This window comes from Hylaeus anthracinus, unplaced genomic scaffold, assembly GCF_026225885.1.
Source record: "Hylaeus anthracinus isolate JK02 unplaced genomic scaffold, UHH_iyHylAnth1.0_haploid 12000, whole genome shotgun sequence".
NCBI lineage: Eukaryota > Metazoa > Arthropoda > Insecta > Hymenoptera > Colletidae > Hylaeus > Hylaeus anthracinus.
Window position 1 is genome coordinate 7,280,625 of NW_026534347.1, and position 15,187 is coordinate 7,295,811.

Below are 15,187 nucleotides of genomic sequence, written 5' to 3' on the forward strand. Positions count from 1 at the left end.
GTTTGCTGGAAAAAAAGGCTGCCCTTGCGTACGAAGTCCCTAGATACAGGGAGCACGGAAGCCATTTCAGGACCCTTTTATTTAAAAGATTTAAAGGAAACCCTTTGATTTATTTGAATAGGAAGGTGTAACTTGGAAGTCGCAGGAAGGAGAGAAATTATATCGAAAATATTGTTCAAGTAAGGTTGTTGTAAAGGAATATCTAAGCGTGGACTTGAAAATATATGATCGTGCCTGTGAGTACCTTGCGCTTGTAGATTTTTGTTGTTACATCCATGAGCTTGTTCGTACACATATTTGTAATGAAACATTCGTTTGGTAATATTAAAACTATTATTTAATTTAGACAAACTCTTTAATAAACATAGAGGGAACGAATATTTAGGAGGGTGACTGTAGGTATATCGCCACGGATAAACTTATCTAAAAACTGATATTTCTTCCTCTCCGACAACGGATCGAAGCACTCGAGCGCGTTTCCTCCAGCCGTGGACAAGTATTTCTCTCCCGTCTGGCCGGTATACCGGCAAGATTCGGAGCGAAATCACGAACACGCGTAGAAAACGTGCGCGTGTCCCGCGCCAGTAATCCAAGGTACACAGAGGCTGGCTACAACGCGTCCCTCTCGTTGAAACGCTCGGCAACGAGAGAGGGTGGCCCGGCGTAAACTTCCATCGTCGAGTGACCCTGCACAAGTCCTTCCGAGTTCCCTTTTTCTGATTCCGCCCGACGACTTGCCGGCGTCGGAGGAAAATCTTGAAAAATGAAGGGGGTCGGGCGGTCCGCGGCCGAGGGGTGCAAGAAGACAGAGGGAGAAAGAGAATAATAGAGGCCTCGAGATGGACGAAAACGGTTTTAATTGGAAGCCAGAGGAGGAAGGAAACGACGTCGGGTTGCCTGGCCGTGGATAGGGGCGAGGCGAACCGTGGCAGGAGGAGCGGAACGGGGGTGGAGAAAGGTTAGAGGGATGGTTGAAGGGAGGCGATAGCGGCGATGGTGGTTCTTTACCCTCCAGCTCGTTCTTCGCTCCCTTTACCCTCGCTACGTACATTTTCGCGCGGACGTACACCGCTCTTGTACACGTTAATGCGTGCACACCACCTCATGGGAACGCGCACCGACACCTGGGTGCACCTCACTGTGACCGAATCGCCCTTTCTGCCTTTAAACGTCACTTTCTGCACGTCACTTGTCTGATATTGTACCGGAATTAAAGCCCTTAAATACGGGAAGTTGTCGACGTAGTCGTTGGGGATGGTTTTTGGAGTCTCGGAGTCGGGAGTGGGTTGGAAAAGGATATTGGATTCGCGAGGATATTAATTGACAGGAATAGTTTAAGGTTGACACGTCGCGTGCTTTTCTCGAGGGAGCGGAAATAGAAAGTATTATTAGACCGAAGACTAGAGGGAGGTTAGACTTGGCATACTTAATTCATTCCTCGTTAGAATACGAGAAAATTTATGTACGGTATTCGTGAGTGTATTAATTAGTTGACTGGGGATGTTGATGACATTCTACAAATATTTCAAAATTAGTTGAAGAACAACAATTGGAACGGCAATCTTAGACGAATATTCTATAATATTTCGACTACAGTTGGTGTTACAGTTATTTACAAAAATTAATCAAATGAGAAAATGGTGGGAAGAGTGGGAATTGACACAATACAGTACTTTTCACGTGGACAGGTGAAAAATTCGTTCGGGTCAATAATTTATGCTCGGAATGGCGTCACAGAATTTAGTTGTGTAATAATATCACGAACACGGTTGATCGGTTAGTATTCCAAAGTTCCCGTGAAAATTCGCCCTGGCTGCGCGACGCGGTAGTATATCAATTTGCCGTAATTGAATTGCGTTTCGATGAAATATACCCCGCCTAAAGTGGCGCTATCGAGCTATGCTCGATCGAAAACCCTCGCAAAAGGAGAATGATTTTTCCATCGAAACGATGGAATCTAATATCTCGCGAAAATCGAGCTTTGTCAATGAGAATTGCCATGAATGGTATTTTTAATATTAAATAAATAGAAAAACATCCAAATCAATTACAACTAAAAAATCTAACCTTAATCAAACCTATTTAAATTAGTAATGTTCCTTTTCACGCTCCATCGCCTATAGTATGTTGAATTGGTACATATTTGTAGCCCGAACCAATACACGCTCGAACGTGTACATATCCACGACGCTGAAGAGCGCCTTCGAAAAGGCACGACGCATCGGAATCGGTGATAAAGGGGCTGGAAATAGCATAGTCTTTCGATAATATTTTCACAGGAGCCCTACCCTTCGAGTTATCTACGAGAATATATAATTACCTTGCCCTCTCCCGGGATAATAATTCACATGCTGCCCCAGAAGCCCCGCCGGAAGTACATTTTCAAGCTGGGACACGTCGATTTCGTTCTTTTTAGACGAAACGCGTGCACGGGGGCTCTGGAAAGTTTTCCTCCCCCAAGTCGAAGTTGGAAACTTTGATCGACTTCGATCGACTGCTTCGAAAATTTACAGCTTCTGTCTGAAAAACGCAAATATCACGATGAAAAATCCAATCCAGCTTTTTGACATCCTCGATTCGTCATCCCACCCCTAGCAAGCCCAGTCCGGTCCATTTAAACACCCTTTGGAAACTCATGAATCGATTCGAGCAGTTCGCGATGGAAGCACGAAAGAAACTGTATCGAAGGATCGAATTAATTTTCGTACGAGATCGTGGAGCGTGTTAAATCGTTCAGAAGTAAAACGCAACGACGTCGGAGCGTCGCGGCAACATTTACTGCCATTCCAGAGGGGAAAAGTGAGCAAACGATTCGGATCCCCAGTCACGTATCGGCGGGGGCAGAATCGACCGTATTTCGTGGGAGCGGAACGGAGAAAATGGACAAGGGTTGGTCTTCTGTCTGGATTAGCTTTCGAACCGGAACGAATTAATACTATATCGCGCGCTGGGAAAAAATATGCCCCCTGGCCAAGTTCGCGTCCCGAGAATCGTGACTCCGTAACGAATGGGGATGGAAATGGGGCCAAAGATCGGTACCAGAAATCTGGATATCGAGGAACAATGCTCGAACCGAATGTGGAACGATGCGACGATGCTTCACTATAAACAACGTGGCACGTTGGGAAAACGCTACACCGTTGAAAACAGTTACAGGATCGTGTTTCCGAGACTGAACGGTTCACTGTGAATCGAATACCACGGGGAGAGAAAGAAAACGTTTTTGGACAATGTAGAGCCGATTGAGTGTCAGATTTTTATTTTTACAGGCTTATTACTTTAAGAAATTAATAATTTGAATCGTTGCTTGGCAATTTTCTTTTCAGTAAAGACTTGAAAATGGATGTAAAATAGTCGAGTTTGATATCCGTGCAAAATACGTTTCAGTCATAAAATAATTCATTAACATTTGGGCCGTTCATCGGACAAATTACCTCGTTCTCGATTTCACAACTAATATGTAGTGAATGGTTCATTTCTAGCGAACATTCCACTTACAAGTCACCAGGTTAAACCAAAGAACTGTCCCAAAACCATCAAGTACTCCATCCAGCGCGAATTGCCTCTTTCCCTCCTGCCCCACGTAATCCCAGCACGTTCCGATCCCCGATTTCAACCGCGTCCAAACAAAGCGCCAGCAGTCGTTCAATCTCGAAAGTTGGATAAGTTAGCCCAAGGGATCGGGGGAGCCCGTGTAACATCCTCTTGATTCCATCCAGCACGCGAAGCCAAACGTAACCGAAAAGCGAAAGCGGGGTACCCGAAGTCCTGCTCGCAAGGGTGGCTCCTTACCTTCTCTAATAAATTCCATTAGGCATGGGCTCTTGGTTTCGCGAAGGTCCTCGATATTATGTTACGCGTTCCTTGCGTGGATGCTCAATGGGCGCGCATCCATTACGCGGCCCGGTGCGACAACAACCGTCGAGGCGAGGCGCATTCAGAGGAATCCTTTTCTAGGCCAACCGGGCCCCTGTTCTCGGTTCTTTCTTCGGGGTCCTCCGGTGGCTGGGTCCCGGGGACCCAGGGCTCAACCAGGCGAGGATAATTCGATTCAACGGTGCCTCTCGTTCTTCCTTTCGTCGTTGAGCGCATGCTCCATAGCACGAGGCTCATCCTGGACACTGGATTACCGGATAGCGGTAGCTACGGCAGGTCTGACCGTCGTTCGTCTTTTGTGCCCGGGTTGTCTCCCTCTCTCTCCGTCGTCTTCTCGGGGCTGTCGTCGCGCTCCACCCTCCGGTCTCTCTCGTTGCTCTTTTCCCTCCTTTGACGCGCGACCCTATGCACCGATCGACGCCGTTCGAGAAGAAAGGATCCTCGAAGTAACGACCGGCACAATGACTACTCCCGCCGATCTATTAGGAAGAATAACGACGTGCCGCGGAGTCTTCTGCTCCGGTGATTCGGTGAGAATGAACGCGGAGATCCTTTGACGAACAGCTTAGGCGCGCGAAAGCCTGTCGCGTTGGCGCGAGGATGTTCAGGGCTCGTGGACATCGTGAGTGGGAACGTGGAAATTCTTCTTCGTGGTTCGGCTTTGATTAGGAATGTCGAGAATGGGGATGAAGAATTATTGTACATTTTTATTATTACGTGTAGAATTTGCATGGTTTGGAGGGGATTATTGGACGACGTGTGAAATAATTTTTTATTTAAGTTGGGCTTAATGTAATAAGGCTGTTCAGGGAGTAAAAGGAGCTCAGTTAGGCAGTCATTCTAAATAATAAATATATAACAGTAACACGTAGTACATACTAAATTCATACTGCTGAATAGTAAGTAATAATAAACTGACTTTAAACAGGAAAAAGATTAAATACATACCCCTATTAAATGCTTCACTATGAATTCCAACTACGATCACACTGTCTATTTAATTTCACTACGAATATATATCAAACATAACCTATTTATTCTCTATTATCTATTGTATTTACTTTAATTATTAATCATTATAAAATATAAAACTACAATTTGAATCAAGAAAATATTAATATACTACCATATATTCAAATCAGAAAAAGTAATTTAATTAATAAAACATTACCTTTGGGTGTATCTCCCCCATTTCAACCACCAAAGTCTCTAACGTTGAGGAGTCTTCCCCCCAGTGACTCAAAATTTTGCCTGTGAAGGATCGCCCGGACTTACGATGAAATGACTGAGCAATTTCGTTTCACTCGAAACGTAAAATCCGTTCGAGTCGCGGATAAAAACTCTTCGCCTGTGGAAACAAATTCGGTCGCGGATGTCGCGGGACGGACCCACTCCTCACGCCCTTCCGTTTCGGTTGGCGTCACAGTGTCATGGCAATTTACATGTCCTGGGTTTCCTTGGCGAACCGATGCACGCCGCTGGTAATGCCAAATGGCGTTCTTCCCCCAAGGGAAAATGTCGAAACGGAGAAACTTGGATCGTAAAAGGATCGAGTGCTCCCGGTTGAAGGGAAATTCTTATACGAAATTCGAATAACGAGGAAAGGATAAACAGCTCTCCTATCCTTCAAGAAAATTTTAGCCACAGAATGGTATTGTGCTTCACGGTGGACGAAAGCTTGTCTCAAGTGAATTATTTCGCAATTTCGAGCAGGAAAACTTGAGGGTTAAGGGTTGTTTATTATGCGAGTGGTGTGGTTCTCTTCGGAAGAGTAGAGGTTATAAATTATATGGTAGTGTAATACGCGTGAAAATGCAATCAGAATGTGTAACTTAATTCTCGTTAAGAAATGATATTTTAGATTAACATAAGGGTGTGAAAGTTCCGCTTATAGGAAGGTATAATTAGGTATAATTACGAAGCAAAATGTCGAACCTATTATTTAATTTAGGCAAACTTCTTTAATAGACGTAGAGGGTACGAATATTTGACTGTATGTGTATGTGTACAAAGGGTTGGTTTTGCTAAGAAAATTAATTATTAAAATTCTCTAACCTACGCTCTCGGCATTCTTAGATACAAAAGGAACTTCCAATGAATAAACACCATAGATCCCCTCGGGAGTTTCCTACGAGGAGGAAAAGGAAGGCCAAGGGGTTAGGCATGCGATTAGACGTAGATTGGGAAAGTCTTTGTCGTCCGAGGGAGTAAATCTTTTCTCTCCCCTCCTACGCCGTCATTCTCCTTCCCCTTCTCACCTCTTGTCACCCTTTTCTTGCCTCGTTGCCCTGTTTCTACGTCGACGCTCTTACTTCCTGTTGCGTTCCACATCGGATGTCAGGAGAACGTTCTTTACAGGCGGAGGATAAAAAAAAGGCTCGAATGGATCCAGTTCATTGGCTAATAGGCGGCGCAGAAAAAGGAGCAAGGCTCGAGTTTCACGTCGGTCACCCTATCCTGCGAACATCGCTGTTAGGCTTTTTAGATTGCTCGATACAATGAGAGAGGCAGAGGTGCTCCGAATCCGAGAGGGTTTATAATCGACTTAAGGATGCCGCCAACTGCTCCGCTCCGCGTAGCGACTTGGAGGAAATCTGAAAACCTGAACCTGAAATCGTGGCCCACTGGAATCTTTACGGAACCCGGAACTTTAAATGATCGTTGTCGAGGATCGCTCTGCTCGAGAATTTCTCAAATAAAACCTATGGATCGATTCACCAACTGAAAACAATGAAGAAAGTTTACGCAACCTCTTCTCCTATCTGCCCTCGCTTTGAAGATGGGAGCGAGTTCTGGGTGATCGAGTGAGCGAGAAACGATGCACCTTTTAAGCAAAGGCAAGTAGAGGATATGTTTACAGAAACTTATTTCATCGTTTTCACTTGGTGAATCGATTCCTTGCAGTTCCGAAAAATTACAGGACACTCTATAAATACCGTTTGTAAAAGACTATCGCTATAAACGTTCTTCATAGTTTTTCATATAATACTTATCATCCCTATCTGGAAAACAGTGATCATGGATTGCACACGTCTCGGAGTTCCATCCAATCTCCTCACGAAGTGACGACCCGCGTCGTTACAGGAATTAACAAAGACTGTTCGCTGCGTCTCGCGAGACAGCTAATGCGTCCCTTGTCAAAGGTGCGCGTCTTTTTTTCGAAAAAGGAAGAAGAACCAATGACATTGTTATAGATCAGGAGGAAGCACGACAAAGAAAGCCGGTGCCTTCGAAAATTTTCATTTCGCATCGCCGAGCACAGAAGAACGTGTCCTGCGATTCTGGGTCACTCCCCCTCGCGGTAATTCCTATAGCGGCGAAAGCCCGGCTGTGTGAAACGTGCCTAATCGCGAGATCGGCTCAACCCCTTTGCCTCGGTGAAAATCGCCTGGCCACCTGCCCAGGATTACGCGTAGGTATTGTTCGTCGTTGAATCCTGCAGGAGAACCGTGGCCAGGTTAGGTAATCTAGTCCGCAACGTTATTTCAACGGCGCGGCAAGTTAGCGCGCCGCGTTTTCTAATAATAGCGATTCCCATCGGTAAGATCCTAAATTGGGTTAAGAGTGGAGGAAGAAAAGAAACGTTTTCCATTTAAAAGTCTGCAAGCTGTGGGTTAGGCTGAGGAGCTTGAACTAGGCTTGGATAGCTAGGATTTATTGTTGTAAGGACTAGTTGAGGAACTTTCCTATCGGATGCAGGGTTAGAATTGTCAGCTGTTTAGGAAAGAATTTAAAAATATTCGAACCTTTGCTTGATTTTCAACGACTTTGTTTCGAGATCCATCTGTAAGTTCATTGTAATTGGTGGCTTATGGTGGTCTAGGAAGGGAAACTTGAAGGAAATGCAGAATATAGAATAATTTAAGGATTACCTGCTTGCTGCATACTTCATACAGTCAAAGTAGGACGATCTTAGAAACTGGAGGTGACTCGCTTCTATGAATAATTAAATTAATTCTACAATAAGTTACGAATATACTGCATATATTTATTTGTGTGCACAAAGGGATGTAATCAATTGTAAACTTATAATAATAATAGTCTTTGTTGCACCAGAATCATGTAGAATATAAATCGTAGGATTAAATGAAAGATGGTGTAAAGATGTACAATTTGGTTGCACACTACTAATTATTCACAATATTCATCAGATACTAGAAAATATTCTTTATATTACCTCCATGTAATTGCACCACTTTTAAGTGGTTCATTCCACTCGAAACAAATGAAAACCATAAAAATAAAATATGAACACCGTCATACGCGATCCGTATAAATACCCAAAGTCTTAAAATTAAAGTACGAAATGTCCTCGAGTACGTACTCGCCACTAATGCCATCCTTGAATCGCCAAGTGCGGACTTCTTGCGTCCAGCGTCGTTCGCACGGTAGACAGTTGTTAATGATCCGAAGCTGCAACGCATCCCCGGCGTTAAGTCGCCGTCCGGTAGCTCCCTAAGACTTCCTGGCAACAGAATAAAAACTCCGAAAGATTGCACGCCAATTGCTCCCGGCCATCCCCGTTTAGGAGGTGGTCCGCTTATCGCCGTCGCGATAAAAAGGATCGCGATTAGAGTAGAGTGAAGCGACAACGAAAAACCATCCTTGTTCATCTGTTGTACGTAAATCACAACGTATCCTTTCCATGGTTGTTGCAGGGTGTTTGTTGGACAATTCGGCGCCGCGGGGCCCGCCCGATGTGCCACCCCGTAACCCTACAATGAGTCGCGTCAACGGAAGATTGCCAGGAAGTCACGCAGTCAGTGATCACGAGCGTGATCCCGACCTCCAGCCGTCCTGCCTCGTACGCACCCCATCCGGTGGCTTCTACAGTATACCAAGTGAGTTTTCGAGGTCGCCCGATCTGATTTACGGGAAGGGAAGGGCCTCACGAAGACGTGGGAAAGGATTCTAGCTGTGTCCCTTGCACGATAATTGTCCGAGCTTAGCAGCGAATCGATGCCTCGCGAAAGGACTGTGACACTGGGTGTGTTAAGGGGGTTGCTCGTTTTATGGATGTTCCTGACTGATTCGGGAGGGTGAGGCTAAGCTACTCTTTCAATATAGTTGGTATTAGGTTGTCCCACAAGTTTCTTTCGTTTTATTAATAAGTAATACATGCACAATATCTTATGTTTTACATTACTGAATCGTGTACGATCCATTTTGATTCGTTACTGCTGCAACATCAATGTCTAAGAAACTAGATTTATATAAACAATGCCACACAAAATAATTGAGTGTCATTAATATTTTCGATGAAATGGGTTGCACTCGTTTTTCTAGCACCAGACTGCATCGAAGACCTATGTCTTAGTATTCAGCTGTTAAATCTTAGGACTTATCTGCTTCCAACTGTTAGGAACGGGAGTAACGATGACAAATCGATTGGGCCTAGGCCTTGGAGGCTCTCGGTTCATCTTCAAGGAATAAGAATGTCCTGCTTCCTTCAGGTTTGCATTTGTTTTCTTAGCACTAGACTGTACTGGTCAGCCCACGAGAGTTATTTGTCCATCTCTTGTGTCTGCATCAATCACTGTTACCTTTTTGTTTCCTTGAGAACCTACTTGATAAGCAGAGACAGTTGACACATTCTTCCTCTGAAATAAGAGATTGAGAAAATTGACATTGGCCTATCGGAGGCTGGCCTTCAGCTGCTTTAACGCAATCGCGTATTCCCATCCATCTTAAGACCGAACATGTCACGAACCAGATGTCTCAGTTTTTCCTGCACTCTGGATATTTGCTTCTCGATTATCACCGACTGATAGCTTCCCGAGAATACCGAGATCCTAGGAAAATCGAGCGAAAGTCCGTGTCCACTTATCGGAAGATCGATTAGCGACTGACGAACACTCGAGATATGAATATTTCCCTTCGAGAAACGAATAGTTAAGAATGTTTGACGGTTGACGAACGAAATTGAAAGGATAAACAGTTCGTGGAAGGAAAATCGCTGGTGTTTTGGAGGAGGTGTGTCTGGTGATAGCGTGGACAGTGTTCCATCAAGGCCCAGCAATAAGATGGCTTAGCCGTCGGGGGAAGTGACTGACGTCTCTGACGAGGGTAGCGCGGGCTGTAATCAGCGGTGGCCAATGGTGGGCGGGGGTGCGATAATTTTCTAAGACCACGTCCTTGTGGCTGCTATCTTATCGGCCACCCCGGGATCCTCGAGTGCCTGTAGAAAAATTCTACCGTACCTGAAACTTCTTTCGTAAGGATCTGACCCCCCTCTTTCAAAGCCTCTTACTTTATCTTCAGGGGAACACGATTAGACCTTGTGTTTTGAGTATTGCATTCGAAGTTTTTCTAGGGGCTGATCTGTCTGGGGGAACAGAAGAAGTATGTTGTTCTTCTGGCATCTGATAGAGAAGTTCTACGTTATACTAGGTTCGAGAAATGAATATTGGGACGTTTCATTTAATAATTACAAATTTGCGCCTTTTGATGAAGTAGAAGAATTGTCTTCTTTAAAATTATTTCCCATTTGTAAAGTCCTTCCGATTGACTCTTCATTTCTTCTCCTGTGAACGCAAAAAGTCAAATGTTCCATAGCGATCAACCCAGCATGTGATTTGCCACTAAAAATACCAGGACCTACACCTCCTAGCACGAAAGTCTATGAAGATGTCGAAGATGCTTTGTTCTTTCACTGCAATCATTCATAAAATCGAGAATACGTATTCCCGTAGAAAAATATCCCGAGGCCCGGAAAACTAGCTCGAGGAGCAGTAAAATCGTTCAGACCAGACACTCGAGTTTACCAGCAACGATTAACCGTAAAATTCCCTCCGTCGGAGTTCGGGTGTCATTGAATGGACTCGAGAGAAAGAAAGCTTCGGCTGTAACATTTTCGAGACACTTTAGCACCTCGGGTACGTATCGACTGCAGCGAAAACAACCAGGAACCTTTTCGACGTTTCGAGTGTTCCTTCGGTAGCAGAAAAAGCGAACGAGACGACGCGAACAGGCACCTTTCTTGTTGGCTTTCACGCGGGCCAAAGGACACGAAATTTTCCATGGTTCCAAGGGTGCAACGGGGCGCCAGGGGCGACTTTTCCAGGGACCATCTGTGTACTTAACATTCTTTAACGCGGCAGCACTTCAAAGCCGCCCTTTCGAAAAACGTGGGACGGCTCCGAACCGATGGGTGATTTATGATCTCTCGACTTATTGACCCTTCGGTTATGACACTGTCCCGACGCTTATGACCTCCCGCAGAATGCCTCTGCTCCACCCAACGACGATCTCTGGCTTCTACGTTTTTCATTCTTCGCGACGTCCCGGCCAGCTCGGCCATCGACGCTGCTCGACAATCTTCGCTACGCTTTTGTTACTCCGCGGCGTCTATCGGTGAATGTCTACATTCCCCGCATTCTTCGCGACATTCTTTGCACGGTCACGGAAGTATCCGTGAAATTCCACGGTGGTTTCCTCCAGTTATCTCTTGTCCTTAGCTGGATAGCGTTTTGGGGCCGTGTAATAAGTGTTGCACGCGACTTCTGACTCCGTTTCGCGTTATTCTTTGTTGGATGGTTGGCAGAGACTGGTGGTTTCTTGGAAAAGTAAAAATTTTAATACGTTTTGTAAGGGGTAGTTTACGTGTATTCTATCATTATTGTAAACGAGGGTTGTGCATAAAGATTTCTTTAAAGCTGTAGGATTTGGTTTTGTTAATAAGATCTTTCACATTTAATTCTATTGAGTTGTCCAGAAAGTTCGTGCCAATTTTTAAGAAAAATTCAAAGGCATATAATATGTATACATGTATTTATTGAATTACATAGGTGCCATTTTGTTCCACGAACTTTCCACCTTTTAAGGGATGCACCCATGTTAATTGTTTTCAACCATTCCCATATAAACAGACTAATATTTTTCATTGTTAATAATCCAGTTTCTTGTGATGTTGCATTTTATAGGGGAGGTTAAGGGATAATTTCATAGCCTTTTGAGTCACGAATTATTGCAAAAGAAGATCGTAAATTTTCTTCTTAAAATAACAAAAGTTTCATATCACCTCTGTATTCTCAAGTTAAATTTAGTGAGACATGAATTAGATAAACTTGCGGTATTTAAGGAAGAAAAATAATATTATTTGTGAAAAATACCATCGTTTCCACGACTTCTCGTTAACAAAACCAAATCCCAAAGCTCTTAAAAAATCCTTCAACACAAACGCTCGTTTACAAAAATGAGAGAATATACGTAAACCACCCCCTTCACGTATGAAACCAAAGAACGCGTAACTCAATACACACGAGATTGCATGCCAGAAGGTTGCCCAACAGCATTTATCCAAAATTCAGAGGAACAATCCATCCACAAAGGGAACATCCTGTCGGTGAAGTTTCACCCTTCACAGTGTATCATCGAAAATCGAAGCCCGTTCCACGCTGACCGCAAAATCTTTCACCGTGGCACCCCCGACTCTCATTATCCGATGTTTTTCGATGGTAACAGGTAAAGGGATCGCGATTCGATCCCCTACCAAGCCCTTTGTCTTCCCGCGCGGAGAATACTTCGCCCTCCACCCGTTACATGTACCTGGAGTATGAAATCGGAGCGTGGGAAGACGAAGGTCCGGCAAAAGCGGACCCCATGCCGCTAATTGCAGGTGTTCCTCGTCCGTTCTGCCCCGAAATCCGATGATTATGGCGTTTAGGCAGATATCCGTGATTACCACCGATTCAGGGCCCTCCCCCCGTCCAACCCCCCGTAGGGAGGTTTTTCTTTTTGCTTCCTCTCCTTTCCGGCTTATTGGGCGCACGAGACGACGCCTAATGCGCGGAACCGAACGAGAAGGTGGGATATTGCGTGTCGGAATTGGTTTTAATGGCTGGCTTGGCGGATGATTTACTCGCATGCTCGCTGTGTCGATGAAGCAACCCGACTAAGGGGGGGGGGAGGGGGTTCTGAGCGAAGGCTCGCGTTTAATTAGCCAACCTTTACGATCTTGGAAAATACCTGGCCACTTAGCGGGATTTATCACCGTTCCAGACTCTAACCCTTCTGGACGATATAGGGACTCTGTCTTCGTGACTGTTTCACAGTCTTTTGTTCCGACACGTTGATCGACACAAGTTACGTGGGTGTAGTTTGTTCCGGTATAATTGTAGGGGCCTGTATAATGTTTATAAAAAGAAAATTTACGATCTTCTTTTGCAATAATTCGTGACTCAAAAGGCTACAACCTTATCCCTTGATTAATTTGAACTACGAGACATCTCGTAATCGACAGTCGATAGATTAAACAACGAAATCGTAAAAATGAATGAATCTAAAAATTCGAACTTAATAAATATAAAATAGTAGCACTAAAAGCTCTAGAAAAAAACCCTGATGATTCTTCAGTACGAAAACCATAAAGATTTCCGCCGATAGCTTTCAACCGATCGTCCAACAGCACTCGAGGGGTCGATCACGTCATTTCCGAAGAAACTGCAAATCGATTGCCGATCGCGGCGCGCAAAAACCGCCATCGATTACGTGTGCACGAGCAGTAGCGCGCGATCCTGCGGTGTTTCTAAGGTGTTCAGTTTTCCTCGCGCACCTTGCGGTCTGGTCGCTTGAAATTCAAACCGAAACCACGATGAATCATGTACTTATCGATTCAACACGGGCCTCCGTTCGCCGTGTCTCGCTCCTTCCTCTTTTTCCTCCTTCTTCGTGTATATTGGGGAATATGCTCAAAAGAAAGGGCGTCGCGTCTGGCATGGCAAAACGCGACGCTGTCCGCTCGGGGAACGAATAAAAACACCGGCATCCGACTCGCGCTTAATTTATTTTCCCGTAGAACCCCGCCCATCGGCCGTCAACGACTCCCGTGCCCCTTCTCTGATTGTGTGTACCTTGGCAATTAGAAATCTGTAATAAATACATCCGTCGAAACGCGGAGAGGAGCTGCAATTAAAACGTCGGGAGCGTCGTGAAGTTTTCGGTACCGAAATTCGCAGAGTTATTACCACGGTTTTACGCGCAAATTAGAGACCTTGCTCGACGATCGAAGGATTTATGGATCGTCGTTGCTCGACGAAATTTATCAGGATTTCCTTCGGGTAGATCTACGTTTCTTTTTAAGACGTGCGGGGGCTGTTGATTAATATTTGGAGTTGAGATACGGTTAGGTGAAATAGAAGCATATTCAAGAGTGAAAGTCCTCTAAAAAATAAATCCATAAACTATAATTATTATATTGGTCAAGGTTTATGTTGGTTATTTTTATTTACGAATATATAACTTTACATAAAACTAGTTATTATATTAGAAACACAGATAGAATAGAGATTATTATACATGTTAGTTATTATAATACATTTTTGGGAACGTATATGGAACACGTTCCATACACCACGCGCTAGCCGTAAGATGTAACGAACACAACGAACAAAAGACACCCTTCCGCTCATTGGCGCTGGGGATACAACCGCATCTTATACGTTCGAATTTCAACAGTTTATAAACATACGCTTGTTCCCATCAAAGCTGCCCTCTCTCCTCTACTTTAATAATTAAATGTCTATCTTCTAATCTGATCTAATTGGTCCAATAAAAAGTAAAGAGGATGCAGTAGTTTTTACAGAAAGGAAAACCTCAGAGGCGTCCACCGCCGACGCTTTTACTTTGTCACCAAGGACACAATTAGATTGCGAGCTTCTGCATCCTCTGGCCGTCTAACGGGCGGCGTCGATGAATTATTTTGTACCGTGGACGACGAGGGGGAAACATAAAGATATTTCACAGACAGGGTTGGATAAAAGTTCCGGGGAAAGTAGGGCAGCGTTTCCCACGAGAAATTTCCGTCGATCTGCAACGTAACAAATTTTCTCTATCGTCCCGTTCTCTCTTTTTCGCAGAGATACCGAAGAATGAGTACAACAACAAGAATCAGTCCACGGGGAATAGTCCAATAAAGGTCGAGCTGCAGAACAACATGGACAGGTAAGCCTATTTCGTTTCTTGGTATCGTTTTCGTGCGACGATCCTCGGTCCTCGAAGTACGGTCCTCGAAGTACCAAAAAAAAAAAAAATAAAAGGCAAGAGAAACTCGGGAAAGTCGCAACGTGGAAATTTGAAAAATGAACGACCGTGGAACGAACCGTGGCCAGCGTTGGCTTCTTCATGGTCCTTCGCCTCGAACAACGCGTATTCGCCGTGAACCTCGTGAATCATCTATTCGGATCGCGTCGCACAATGAGTCAATGTTTGAAGATGAAGTGTCATCCGTCAGAAAACGGTTTTTGTGCACGTGGACACGGCGCACCGTGGAAAATCGTGTTTCTTTCGGGCCCGTGGAGCGCAACGGGCCCCT

General features: G+C 44.6%; 1 protein-coding gene across 1 annotated transcript in view; it reads left to right on the forward strand.

Moving 5' to 3' along the window:
• LOC128890455 (teneurin-m) overlaps positions 1-15,187 on the forward strand; it is a 58,220-nt gene that overhangs the window by 15,508 nt on the left and 27,525 nt on the right. The window contains exons 2-3 of the mRNA XM_054148934.1: positions 8,535-8,717; positions 14,733-14,817. Coding sequence (XP_054004909.1) covers positions 8,535-8,717; positions 14,733-14,817 — 268 coding nt within the window. The remainder of the gene's footprint in view (positions 1-8,534; positions 8,718-14,732; positions 14,818-15,187) is intronic.